Source organism: Mastomys coucha, unplaced genomic scaffold (assembly GCF_008632895.1).
Source record: "Mastomys coucha isolate ucsf_1 unplaced genomic scaffold, UCSF_Mcou_1 pScaffold18, whole genome shotgun sequence".
NCBI lineage: Eukaryota > Metazoa > Chordata > Mammalia > Rodentia > Muridae > Mastomys > Mastomys coucha.
In genome coordinates, this window is record NW_022196900.1 from 88,823,347 (window position 1) to 88,835,213 (window position 11,867).

The following is an 11,867-nucleotide window of genomic DNA, read 5'->3' on the forward strand; positions in this document are numbered from 1 at the left end:
TTAACCACTGAGCCATCTCTCCAGCCCGACTTTGAATTTGTAATCATTCTGCTTCCTTCCACCTGGCCTGTTTCGGGCAGTGCTGGGCCTAGAACCCAGAAGTTCTTGTATGCTTAGGAAACACTGTACCAAGTGAGCTACACCCCCAGTTTCCCCTATTTTTTTTGCAGGGAGGGGAGAGGTTGGCCGGAGTAACTCAGGCCAGACTCAAACCCATGATCTGCCTAAGCTCCCCAAGTGCGAATAGGTTTGTGCCACCAAGCCCACTAAAATGACCTTTGTTGACAGATGAGTTTTGACTCAAGCTATCCCCGCTGCTCCTGAAACAACAGGAACAGACGATTTGGTCTTAGGAGGGAGGGAAAGAACTTCTGCTACTGAGACCAACAAGACTCGTCTTGTTTTTGTTTTTGTTTTCAGGACCAGAGGCAGACTTAAGAGGAGCTAGAACTCTCGTATATTAGCTTTTCTCCAGAGGGAGGAAGTGGCTTACTGCGAGGTCTCTAGCCATGGGAACAGAAACTTATTCTGGCTAACACACCTTCTGCCACGAACCTCAAGACGAGAAACATTAAGGCAGGGAGATTCAATCCTAATACTTGGGAGGTAGAGGCAAGAGGCTCAGAAGTTCAAGGCCAGCCTCAGCTACATAGTAAATTTAAGATCAGCATGGGCTACATGAAACCCTGATTTGGGAAAAAAAGAAAGGAAGGGAAGTGTGGGGGGACATCAGGAGGACAGGCAAAATGGCTCTGAAGGTAAAGGGACTTGCTGATAAGCCTGAGGACTTGAGAGTCCTTCCGGGGTTCCACATAGTAGAAGGAGAGAAACCGCTCTCTCAAGTTATCCTCTCATCTCATGCTGTGGGTGATTGTGCTTGTAAAGCTTTAAAAGAAAAACAGATTTTACTTTGTTTCTTTTTTTTTTTTTTTAAGTGTCTGAAAGTGTGTGTATTTGTGTACCATGTGCATGCCTGGTACCCAAGGAGGCCAGAAGAAGTCACCTGGAGCTGGAGTTACAAACAGTTGTGAGCCTTCAGATGGGTGCTGGGAACGAATCCGAGTCCTTACAAGACTAGCAAGTTCTCTTTTCCACTGAGCCTTTCCTCCAGCCCCTTAAAACGATTTTTTATTTTGTTTTGTTTTGTTTGTTTGTTTGTTTGTTTATTTTGAGACAGAGTTTCTCTGTGTAGCTCTGGCTGTACTAGAATTAGCTTTGTAGCCAGATTGGCTTCAAACTCACAGAGATCCCCCTGCCTTAGCCTCCATTAAGGGCATTAAGGGATTAAGGGCATTCGCCACCATTGCCCTGCAAAATGACATAGAACAATTTTTTAAAAAATTATAAGTTAAAAATAATTTTAAAAACAAAGGAAAAATCAAGGCAGGGAAGTGTAGGACTGTGGCACTCCATCCATGAGACCTCACGCAGGCCCTTACACAGTTGTAAGGACTTTTCCCCCAGATAATAGACTATCTTGGGCCAGGCAGTGGTGGCGCATGCCTTTAGTTCCAGTACTTGGGAGGCAGAGGCAGGCAGATTTCTGAGTTCAAGGCCAGCCAGGTCTACAGAGTGAGTTCCAGGACAGCCAGGGCTACACAGAGAAACCCTGTCTCAAATAAATAAATAAATAAATAAATAAATAATAAAAATAAAATAGAGTATTTTGGGTATCCCTAGTAAGCACACTCAGAGGTGGAAATTTGCATACAGCTTTGTTTGAGAATAGTATCTTAGGATCGGGAGAAGCAAGGCTGGAGAGAAGTTGGGGCGCAATGTAGCTCTAACAAATCCAAAGTTACTGAGGGAACTGGGGTGATCCTTTCAAGTTGTTTGAAAGAGAGACAAAAGGAACAGACTTCCCAAGAACTTTTTCAGGGACAAGATCTTGGGGTTGGGGCTGTAGCTCAATTGATAGCATTGCCTAGTATTCACAAAGCCTGGGGCTGATCCTTAGCACCACAGGAACCTGGGATGTTGGCATAGTCCTGAAACCTCCACCCTAAAGGGTCCCTTCTTGGCCCATCAGCTCCCACCTCTGCCCAAAGTGTCCCACATCTCTCCTCCTTTGCCACAGGCCATCAGCTTTTTTTTTTTTGAGACAGGATTTCTCTGTGTAGCCCTGGTTGTCCTGGAACTCACTCTGTAGATCAGGCTGGCCTTGAACTCAGAAATCTGTCTGTCTCTGCCTCAGACTCAAGATCCTCTTGGATCGGGAGTCAGCTTCAAGCAACCTGGGATTATAGGTGTGTACCACCATCCCCAACAGATCTCAAAATACTCCTCTGCCATCTAGTACTGGTTGGAAGGAAGCTGACTTCTATTACCTAGAGGGGACAAAACCATCAGCCAAGGTGTCCCTTTACCCCAGTGCAGTTCCAAAAGAGGGACTTAGCTAAGACATTCAGCTGACACTCTTAATGGAGTGGGGAGGGAGGAAAGGAGCGGCAGCACAGACTGTGTGGAAAGCTAGAGCAATATAGAGAAGTTCTCCAACTGTTCTCAGCTTCCAAGAAGGTACTTCAGTGGGTGGGGAAGTGCTCTCCAGTGTGGCCTAGCTGCTGTTAATAGTCATATTTCCCTGGAAGCGAAGTTTCTGCTCCAGCATTGGAAATGGCTTTAGAGGACCTCACATTTCTTCTTTGAGATGCCAATCACAACGGTGGTGTTAAATCATTAATTGAGTAACAATCCTACATCAGCCTCCTCCACTTGCTGGCAAATCCCAAGGGAGTGGCAACTTTGTTCCAGGATTTACTCCTGTATCTCCAGGGCTTGGAACTTATTGGCTCTTCAGCCTCTGGTGAGTGAGCAAACACCAGAACAGGTGTTAAAACTGTAACTTCTCCAGCTCCGCCTCCAACCACTGGTCCTCCAGGGGATTCTAAGGTGTGAATTTGTCCAGCAAGGCTCAGTCTCCTATCTGCCTGCCCTAGGGCTCTGGGGACTCTGAAAGCCACAGGAGATTCCCTCTGCTCCTTCTTCTACTCCGAATCAGCCAAAGGATAAAATGTTGCAGTGTGCAAACAATTACGACAACAAAACAATTACAAAAATTGTAAAGTCAAACAAATAGATAATGATTAGTACCAGGCTATGTTGCTTGTGCATCTAGAGCCATTGATTACAGTACTGGGGACAAGAACGGCCAAGAGTTCAAGTGGTCAGGAGTTCACGGCTGTGTTTAGCTACAACGAAAGTTCACGGTTTCCATGGGCTAATGAGAACACCACCCTCTTCTCAAATAAAACAAAAGAAAAGAAAAATAAAGAGAAAAATGGAAAAAGGAAAAAAAAATCTAGTCAGAGCTGTCTTTCACAAACTCCAAGCAGGATGGTTGTGCCCAGGTTCTGAATTGTTGGCTGCAGTGGTTTAAAACCAATTCATTACATACAAACTGGAACTGAGGCGTTGAAAGTTTTCAGGTCTATATGCTAATTGAACAAAACATGCTTAAAAAAAAATTCAAGCTGAAGGTTGGCCATTGGTAGCACACATCTTTAGTCCCAGTGCTTGGGAGGCAAAGACAGGTGGATCTTTGTGAGTTTGAAGCCAGCCTGGTCTACATGGAGAATTCTAGAACAGCCAGGGCTACATCGTGAGGTCCTTGGGCTCAAAAATGAAGAAAACAGATTCAGACTGAGAGCTGGTGAAATGTCTGTGTGCAAAGGTGCCTGTTGTCAAACCTGCCCCAAGTTTGATCCTCAGGTCCTGTTTTGTTTTGTTTTTCGAGACAGGGTTTCTCTGAGTAGCCCTGGCTGTTCTGGAACTCACTTTGTAGACCAAGCTGGCCTCAAACTCAGAAATCCGCTTGCCTCTGCCTCCCAAGTGCTGGGATACAAAGAACTTATTGCATGGTGGCCACATGCCCAGGAGTCAGCACCCAAGTGGCAGAAGCAGGACTGTAGAAAGCTTGAGGGTTATCTCAGAGGTAAAGGGTTCACAGGTCACTCGCTCATGGGAAGGCTTCTAGGAGGACATACACATTTCAGTGTATGATGGTGGTGTTCAGGGTAAATGGGAAGCAGGCAGAGAGGTCTTAGCTTAGTCACTATGTGGTTTTCCTGCCCAGCTTTCTAGTTCCTGGTTACCAAGTAGCTCGATCAAGGTCAACACCTTTAAAAGAACAGGAACAACTTTGTGGGGATGCATCTAATTCTTTTCTTCTATGTATTTGTTTTTTAAATTTTGTGTGTGTCTTGCACATATGCATTTGTGTTGGAGTGTTCGGAGGGGAGGGGAATAGGATCCCATTGTAGCACTCTTGCCTTATTTTAAGGCAGAGGGTTTTGTTTTTTTGTCTTGTTTTTTTTTTTTTTTTTTTTTTTTTTTTTTTTTTGTTTTGAGACAGGGTTTCTCTGTGTAGCTCTGGATGTCTTAGAATTCCCATTGAAGACCAAGCTGGCCTCGAACTCCTAATTTGCCTGCCTCAATCTCCTTAAGTGCAGAGATCAAAGATGTGTGCTACCATGTCCAGCCACACTTAACTTTCTTATTTATGTGTGTTTGTGTGTATAGGCATATGTGTGCAGGTGCCAAGTCGGACAAAGGAGGGCGTTACATCTGCTGGATCTGGAGTTATAGGCAGTTGTACAGGTGCTGGGAATTAAACTCCAGCACTCTGCAAGGGCAGCAAACGCTCTTAACCCTGAGCCATTCTCTCAAGTTCTTTTTTTCTTCCTCCCCCTATTTTTAACTCTTTTTGATAGTCCTGACTCCTCAGTTTCTAGGCAAGAAGCATAATGATGTGGTGAGGCATGACCCCTCAGGTGGCCAACACTCCCTACCCCACCTTCACCCTGGTCACAGGATGTCCACAAATGGGGAAAACACCAGGAATGCAGCATGCCAAGGCCTTGGTCAAGCAAGTCCCGTAAGAGCCCTGGCTCCACAGCCTCACCAATCTTATTTCACCTCAGTGGGTTGCAGCTTCAGGGTGGCCTCCCACTACCCAGCTCAGGGCCACCTTAGTCAGAAAAGGACACTGCCATTTCTTAGTCCGCATGCCAAATCCAGCCCGGAACCTCACACACGAGGCAAACAGAATTACTGAGCCCTAGTCTCGGTCTCAGTTGACTTCCAATTCCCAGTCTTGCAATCACTGGGCACAGGCAAAGGCAGGGCAGAGGCCATGAGGTCAAGTCTGTGACGCAATCATAGCTTCTGGCTTATACTAGGATGTGAACTCTGGCCTTCAGGAAATGGACAAACATCCCATTAACGAGGACTACAAAACAAACCTCAGCAAACTTTTATTTCTATTACCGCTCACAAGGTCCAAGGTTTCTGCACTTTAACACTGGATGCCTTTTCCCGCCCACCCAGGGGACACTGTTGGCATTGTCATGTCCCCTCTAGAACTTCCCCCCATGCTGGGGCCCCCTCCTCTCTTGCCCACCTTCACTGCAGGGAGAGCTTTCAAGCCTGGAGGGGGTACCAGTTGCTTCCCGTGCCTGCACGGGCATGAAATGTGGCACACTGGCCAGGCTCCTGTTCTGCCTGGCCCAATGGAGATGAGTTGGCAGCTGGGTGTCCCTGGTTTTCTCAGGCATCTGGACTGGTCTGAGAGGGGGCACCCAATGCTGCTGGTGGAAGGGGAAGGAGCATCAGAATTCACAGTTTGCTATGCAAAGTGCTTGTCAGTGGTGGCTGCTTCTGCCAAGTAATCCATTTAAATCCAGGAGAGGGGACAGATGGGACATGGGGACGGGGATGGTGTCCCTTGGAAGGCAGCCAGGAAAGGCTGACTGTAGAATAAGGGTCTCCAGGGGGGGGGGCCTTCAAGGTCTTGGGAGAAAACCAGCCTGCTGTTGATGGTTTGGCCAGAGAGCCCAGAGGAAATCGTCAAACCTTGAAGAGAAATGTAAGCCAGTCCTCAGTCTCCAATGTGAGCTCTAAGGAGTGGAGCCATGTGGCCAAGGGAAAGAGAACCTTGGTATATGCATCTTACTGGGTGGGCCCTGGTGTCACCTAAGAAAGGCTCATTTTTCTTTGGCAAGCCCTCCTGGTAGACCCCAAGGGATGAGGATGGGATGCCAGCCTCTGTGTAGCAATACAATCTAGAGGGACAGATTGACTCTGGCTTCATGGAGGGCCTCAAGAGACCAGCATCACCCTCAAGACTCAAATACAGAGTTCACTCTCCTTACTCTTCAGACAGCAGAGAGACCACCATGGGCTCCAACTCTCCAGAGACAGTGTGTTCTTTGGATATGTTTGGCCCCTCTCCCAGGCCCCACACCACCAGGCATGGGAGAGAAGGGTACAAGGGAGACAAAAGGACTGGACCCATAGGCAGGTAACCAAAGAACAGGCTGCCCAACAGAACAGGCTTCGGGGGACCTGGGCACACAGACCAGCTGTGAGTCCAACTTTCACATTGATGGGTGGGGGGCAGTGGGGGGTGATGAAGCTGGAGAATGAGGGAAGGCAAGCTTCCTGGAGTGCTGGTCCCTGGAGGTCCTTGCTCCTCTCCCAAAGGGCAGCCGGGGGCTTCCCAGTCTAGGAAAGCAGCACTTGTGGTGCCTGGGGCCCGGCCTGCTGGCACATAAGCCTGACCTTAGCTCTGTAGCCTTCATCTGCTTTTAGGAGCAGGGAAAGAAAAAGGGATGGGGCCCTTGGCCTGTCCTAATCTTCTTCCAGCTCCAGGGACAGAGCTGAGAGCCCAAAGTCAGTGCGATGATCATGTTCAGTCCAATGAGGAAAAGGAAGGTGTGGCTTGCCTTGAGGGCTACGCATGACCACACGCATGACCATCCCCAGCATTTGGTGGACAGACATGAGACAGAAAGGGTCCTGGATCTGTCTCCAGACAGACGTCCTTGCCCAGGATCAGCTGCTCCGGGTGTTGGTCCTGTGTGCCGGGTAGTCAGGTCATGTAGCGGGTGATGGCCCGGAGGGCGTAGAGCAGAGCCGCTTGCATGCGGGCTTCGAGGAGCAGCAAGTTCACGTGAACCTGGGGAATGGAGAGAAGGAGGCTGGCTGACAACTGATCTTCCAGTAGGCCAGTTCCCTGCCACTCACTTCACCTACACCTCCCACCGAGATGCCTGACTTCTGTTTAGACTCAGTGGCAATCTGGGGCAGAGACTAATGCTTTACCTCACAAGTCTGAAAGAAGAGCTACCAGCTAACTGGCTCTTGGTCAGGATCAAAGGTTTCCATGCATAGTCTCATTGTGTCTTCCAACTTTGAAATGCAGGCACTGTCCCTTGTCATTATAAAGGGGCGACAGCTCAAAGGTAACTTGCCAAAAGTCACACTGCTCCTACATGATGATTAAGATCCACACCTATGGCCAGGTGGTGGTGGTGGCTCATGCTAGCACCCGGGGGACAGAGGCAGGCAGATCTTTGTGAGTTCGATGCCAGCCTGGTATACAGAGTGAGTTCCAGGACAGTTAAGGTTACACACAAAAAAGTCTCAAAACAAACAAACAAACAAAACAATCTGCATCTCTGCCCACCTAACCTGTGGAAAACAGGCACCGGAGTGCCCAATTTAAATGAAATCTGAAATTACACAGTAGGACAGAATTTAACCAAGGACAACAGGCCCATGTGTCTCACCCAGTAGGACAGGCCCACAGTGTGACCCTCACTGGGTCCTACCCCCTGACTCTTCTACAGCCCCTCCTATGTCTATCTTGCCATTACCTTCTCTGAGTGGCGGAAGTGCCTCCAAAAGAGCTTATACATTCTGCGGGTTGTCTTCTCAGGGTAGCAGGCCACAGTCTTGATATAGATCTTGAGGTTCCGTTCCAGGAGCTGGTTTACCTCCCCATAATCGTAGTCATCATATCTGACAGATAGACCCAGCAGCATTACTCATGGTCTGCTCCCAGAAGCAGCCTGGCTTCCCTACCCCCACCCTACCGAAGGAGGAACAGAGTGGCCAGAAAATCGAGAAGGTAGGAAGCCATGAGAAGCCTGGTTCCTCTTAGAAAAACAGCTCTCATCATGTGCCATAGGTAACCAGGCTCGCACTGTCATCATGTGCCATAGGTAACCAGGCTCACACAGAAGACTCCAAATAATACTGACAATGAGCATGAGCTACTGAGCTCTGTCTGTCAGTCACAAAGCTGCAAAAATATATACTCCAGTCATATACAATATTCAGTGTTCATCAATTTAATTTTCCTGAGATTCAAAGAAGGCACTTGCCCTAGACAGCAGGGAGTAACTTTCAAATTCAGCTCTCCCATTCTTAATGCCCTATAGTAAAAGGCAGAAGGTCAGTGAGGACTAATCATGGAGAATGGAGTGGCTGGGGGCAAAAGCAGACAGAGCTGAGGCTACAGGCGGACAAAGCAAGGCCTAGAGAAAACAATTAACTCCTTCAAAAGCCAAAGCAAGCGAGTTGGCAGGGAGTGAGAAGCCACCAGTCTTTCCCTTCCTAGTCTAGTGTATGTGTGTGTGTGTGTGTGTGTGTGTGTGAAAAGGCAGAAGGAAGCACCTGACAGTAATAAAATTAGGTGCTCTCCTGGAGGGGGTGCACTCTATTGTTCTTTGGAGAGTCCTGGAGCCCAGCTATTGAATTGGTTAAATAGCCAGGGGTGGCCCTGAACTCCTCATCTTCCTGTCTTGGCCTTTCCAGTGTGCTGGGATTACAGGTATACAAGGTAATAAGTCAATTAAAAGAAAGAAAATAAAGAAAATGAAGAAAAAAAAAACCAACCCTACAGAAAGAAAAAGGGTGATCAGCTCACACCTGCAATCCCAGCACTAGAGAGACTAAAACAGTCTGCTGTGGGTTCAAGGTCCACCTGGGCCATCCCGAGACCACATCTCGAAAATAAACATATAAACAAACAAAGTTTTCTCTATATCTCTTAGATAGATCACATTATTTGGGGGGCATTTACCTATAAGAACGGGGTGTGGGAGAGTGGTCAGTGTAAACGGTGTTTCTAAGAGTAAAAACTGCTGACACTGCTGGTGGCCTGTCATCTCAACACCTAGGTGGCCAAAGAGGCAGAGGAGTCCCAAGGCTGAGCCAGCAGAGCCTCCGAGACTCCTTGGGGGTGGGGAGAGAGGAGACCGTAGGGAAGGGGAAAAAAGGAACAGAAGGAAAATCAAACCAACCCTGAAAAAAACCTAAGTCATCAACAGTAAATAAATAGCATATCCCTCCTAAAAAAAGGTCTCCCTCAAACACCGGTCAGGGAACGGGCCAGATGGCTCAGTGGTTAAAGCAGCTTGCCGTCAAGACTGATGGCCCAAGTTTGATCCCTGGGCTCCAAATGGTGGAAGGAGAGAACCAGCTCCAGCAAGTTCTCTTCTGTCCTCCATATATAGGCTGTGCCACACACAAGTATGTGTGCACAACCATAAATACAAAGAAATACAATACACATAATTGTTTTGAAATCAGGAAAAGATTTAACAAGATAAAATTTACCCCACAACACTATTCACCCTGTCCACATGCCTAGCTCTTGTGTATAATTTTCATGAGCTGCATGATAGGTTATGAGTGGAAATGTCATTATTTAAAGTGCTCTGCGGTGCACCTCGGTGCTGTCCTTTAGTGGGAGAAAAGATGCTGTTGGAAATTTACAACATGGGTCTATGAGGCATGCACATACATATGTACATGTTTATGTGTGTATTTGCATAGCGGTGTGTGAATACACACACAAAACACATGAAATCATAAGCTAGAGTACTTTGTTTAGTGGAGTAGGTCTGTATGCCCAGCAGCTGAGAAGCTAAGGCAGGAGGATGGTGGTGGCGCATGCTTTTAATCCCAGCACTTGGGAGGCAGAAGCAGGTGGATTTCTGAGTTTGAGGCCAGCCTGGTTTACAGAGTGAGTTCTAGGACAGTCAGAACTATACAGAGAAACCCTGTCTCAGGGAAAAAAAAAAAAAAAAGCTAAAGCAGGAGGATTGTGACAAGTTCAAGGTTAGCCTGAACCATGCAGGTTCTAGCCTAGTTGAGGTTAGAGTGAGACCCTATCCCAAAACATCAAAAATAAATAAGTAGAACGATATAAAACAACACAAAATAAAATAAAACAAAAAACACTCGTCTAGAATCCACAAGGCCCTGGGTCCGATCCTTAGTATTGTCTAAGGGAACAAGGTGAAGCCTAGTTATCTCTGGGAGAGTGGAAAGAGTCTTGTTTATAAAGTTTGAACAGTGAGCATTCTTACTAGCTTTAAACCTGCAAAGCCATGAACTTGGCGTGAAAATTCATTATAGCCAAGAAGAGTACGAGAGCTAAAAAATGACGGCGAAGCTCAGGGAAGACCTGTGGCACACGCGTGACCTGAGCTTGGGGGACACAGGCTTACCTGATGCCAAAGACACAGTGGATGTAGTTCCAGATGGCCCTGCGGAGCATGGAGGTATCCACACCACTATGCATGGCGATGGTGTTATAGGTGAGGCTGTAGGCTACCTGGAACTTCTCATCCAGCAGCTGCCCTCCCTCAGGGTAGAGCCGCTGGATCAGCGAGTAGCCATGGTCTTCCCAGGTATAATCCTGAGGAATCAGGGAAGAGGTCAGTGGTGAGCAAGACTTTTGGAAGGCCAAGGCTGGCCAGAGATCTGTCCTCTGGACGTGTAGGATTCACACTTTAGCTTTGCATAACATACCCTGCCTGAACCACAAATTTCATATACTTACTGCTTGTGCCGAGCCGGAGAAACCAACCCGGATATCCCTGGGTGACGACCTCCCAACCCACAATAGGGACCTTTGAGGTCTCTGTTGCCCCCGGGGGGTTTTTGAGGGGAGACCGTATCCAACTTAGAACCACTTCTATGTAAATCTGAAACAATGAGCAACACCTGGGCTCTGAAGGTTGGGGGGGCCTGAGTCCCTCGACGAGTGAAGTCTTCATATCCAAACGTTGGGTCCTCCACAAAACATAGGATGTCTGGGTGTGGAGAGGGCTCCAGGATATCAGCTGAGGGCCACATCAGAAAGAAGGGACAGTGAGGCTGAGGAGAGCACAGCAGGCTCCCTATCTTCAGAGAGGAGTAGAACAGAGAGCACAGAGAGCCCCTCCCACACTAAGTGGGAGGATGTTAGCTAGAGCCACTCCTGGAGAGGAGGTGACTCCTACCCAAGGACCCAGGAGGCAAGGACCCCCCCCCCCCACACACACACACACAAACACAACAGTGATAATGTCAGTTTCATGGAATGGCTCAGCCTGGGAAAGAAAGGCTCCGAGCTCCGCTCCATCTACCTCACACAAGCCCTGAATTCAGGGCTAACAGACCAGGATTCAAAGGCCAGTCTGAACCTCTTCGAAGGAGAAGGCAAAGGTGTGTGGAGGTGTCTGCTCCCATCAGAAGTATAAAGGGAGAGGCAGCCCCCAGCACCGACACCTGTGATCCCGTACCCGAGGGGGTCACCAGCAGGCTTTCTGACTTCTCCAGCTCAAAACGGTTCTCCATCTCCTCCTGGGAAGCCCCCTCATCCCGCAGCAGGCTCTCCTGAAGCTCTTTCATGCGTTCCATCAGAGCTTCCACATCGCGGGCGGCTTCAAAGCCCTGTAGGAAGGACCCCAGTAATTACCAATCTACTCCCTTCGTGACCCTCTGGAAGTCTCCACTCAGCTCTTCCGCTTTCCAGGCCTTTCTGGGTGACCAGAAAGAACTAGGGTAGTTTCTGAGCCAGCCACCACACTGGGCAGCTCACGTAGCCTGTGAATCTACACTCACGATGTAGACCAGTGACGCTGAACTCAGAGCCTGCCTGCCTGCCTCTGGTTCCTAAGTGCAGGAATTAGGGCTGTTGCTAATTGACCTTACAGCCACAAACAGGCTGGGCGAGCAATCTACCACTGGGCTAGCAATCTACCACTGGGCTAGATCAAAGCCCATATTTTGTATAAGTCAACTGGACAAAA

The 11,867-nt window shown here is 48.2% G+C and overlaps 1 protein-coding gene across 1 annotated transcript in view; it reads right to left on the reverse strand.

Annotated features, from left to right (window-relative positions):
- Window positions 1–5,228: 5,228 nt before the first annotated feature.
- The window catches only part of Sesn2 (sestrin 2), an 18,831-nt gene continuing 12,192 nt past the window's right edge, over window positions 5,229–11,867 (reverse strand). The window contains exons 6-10 of the mRNA XM_031378928.1: window positions 11,358–11,508; window positions 10,798–10,916; window positions 10,299–10,489; window positions 7,656–7,800; window positions 5,229–6,955 (exon numbers count right to left, since the gene is read on the reverse strand). Of these exons, the coding sequence (XP_031234788.1) occupies window positions 6,869–6,955; window positions 7,656–7,800; window positions 10,299–10,489; window positions 10,798–10,916; window positions 11,358–11,508 (693 nt within the window). The 3' untranslated portion in view covers window positions 5,229–6,868. The remainder of the gene's footprint in view (window positions 6,956–7,655; window positions 7,801–10,298; window positions 10,490–10,797; window positions 10,917–11,357; window positions 11,509–11,867) is intronic.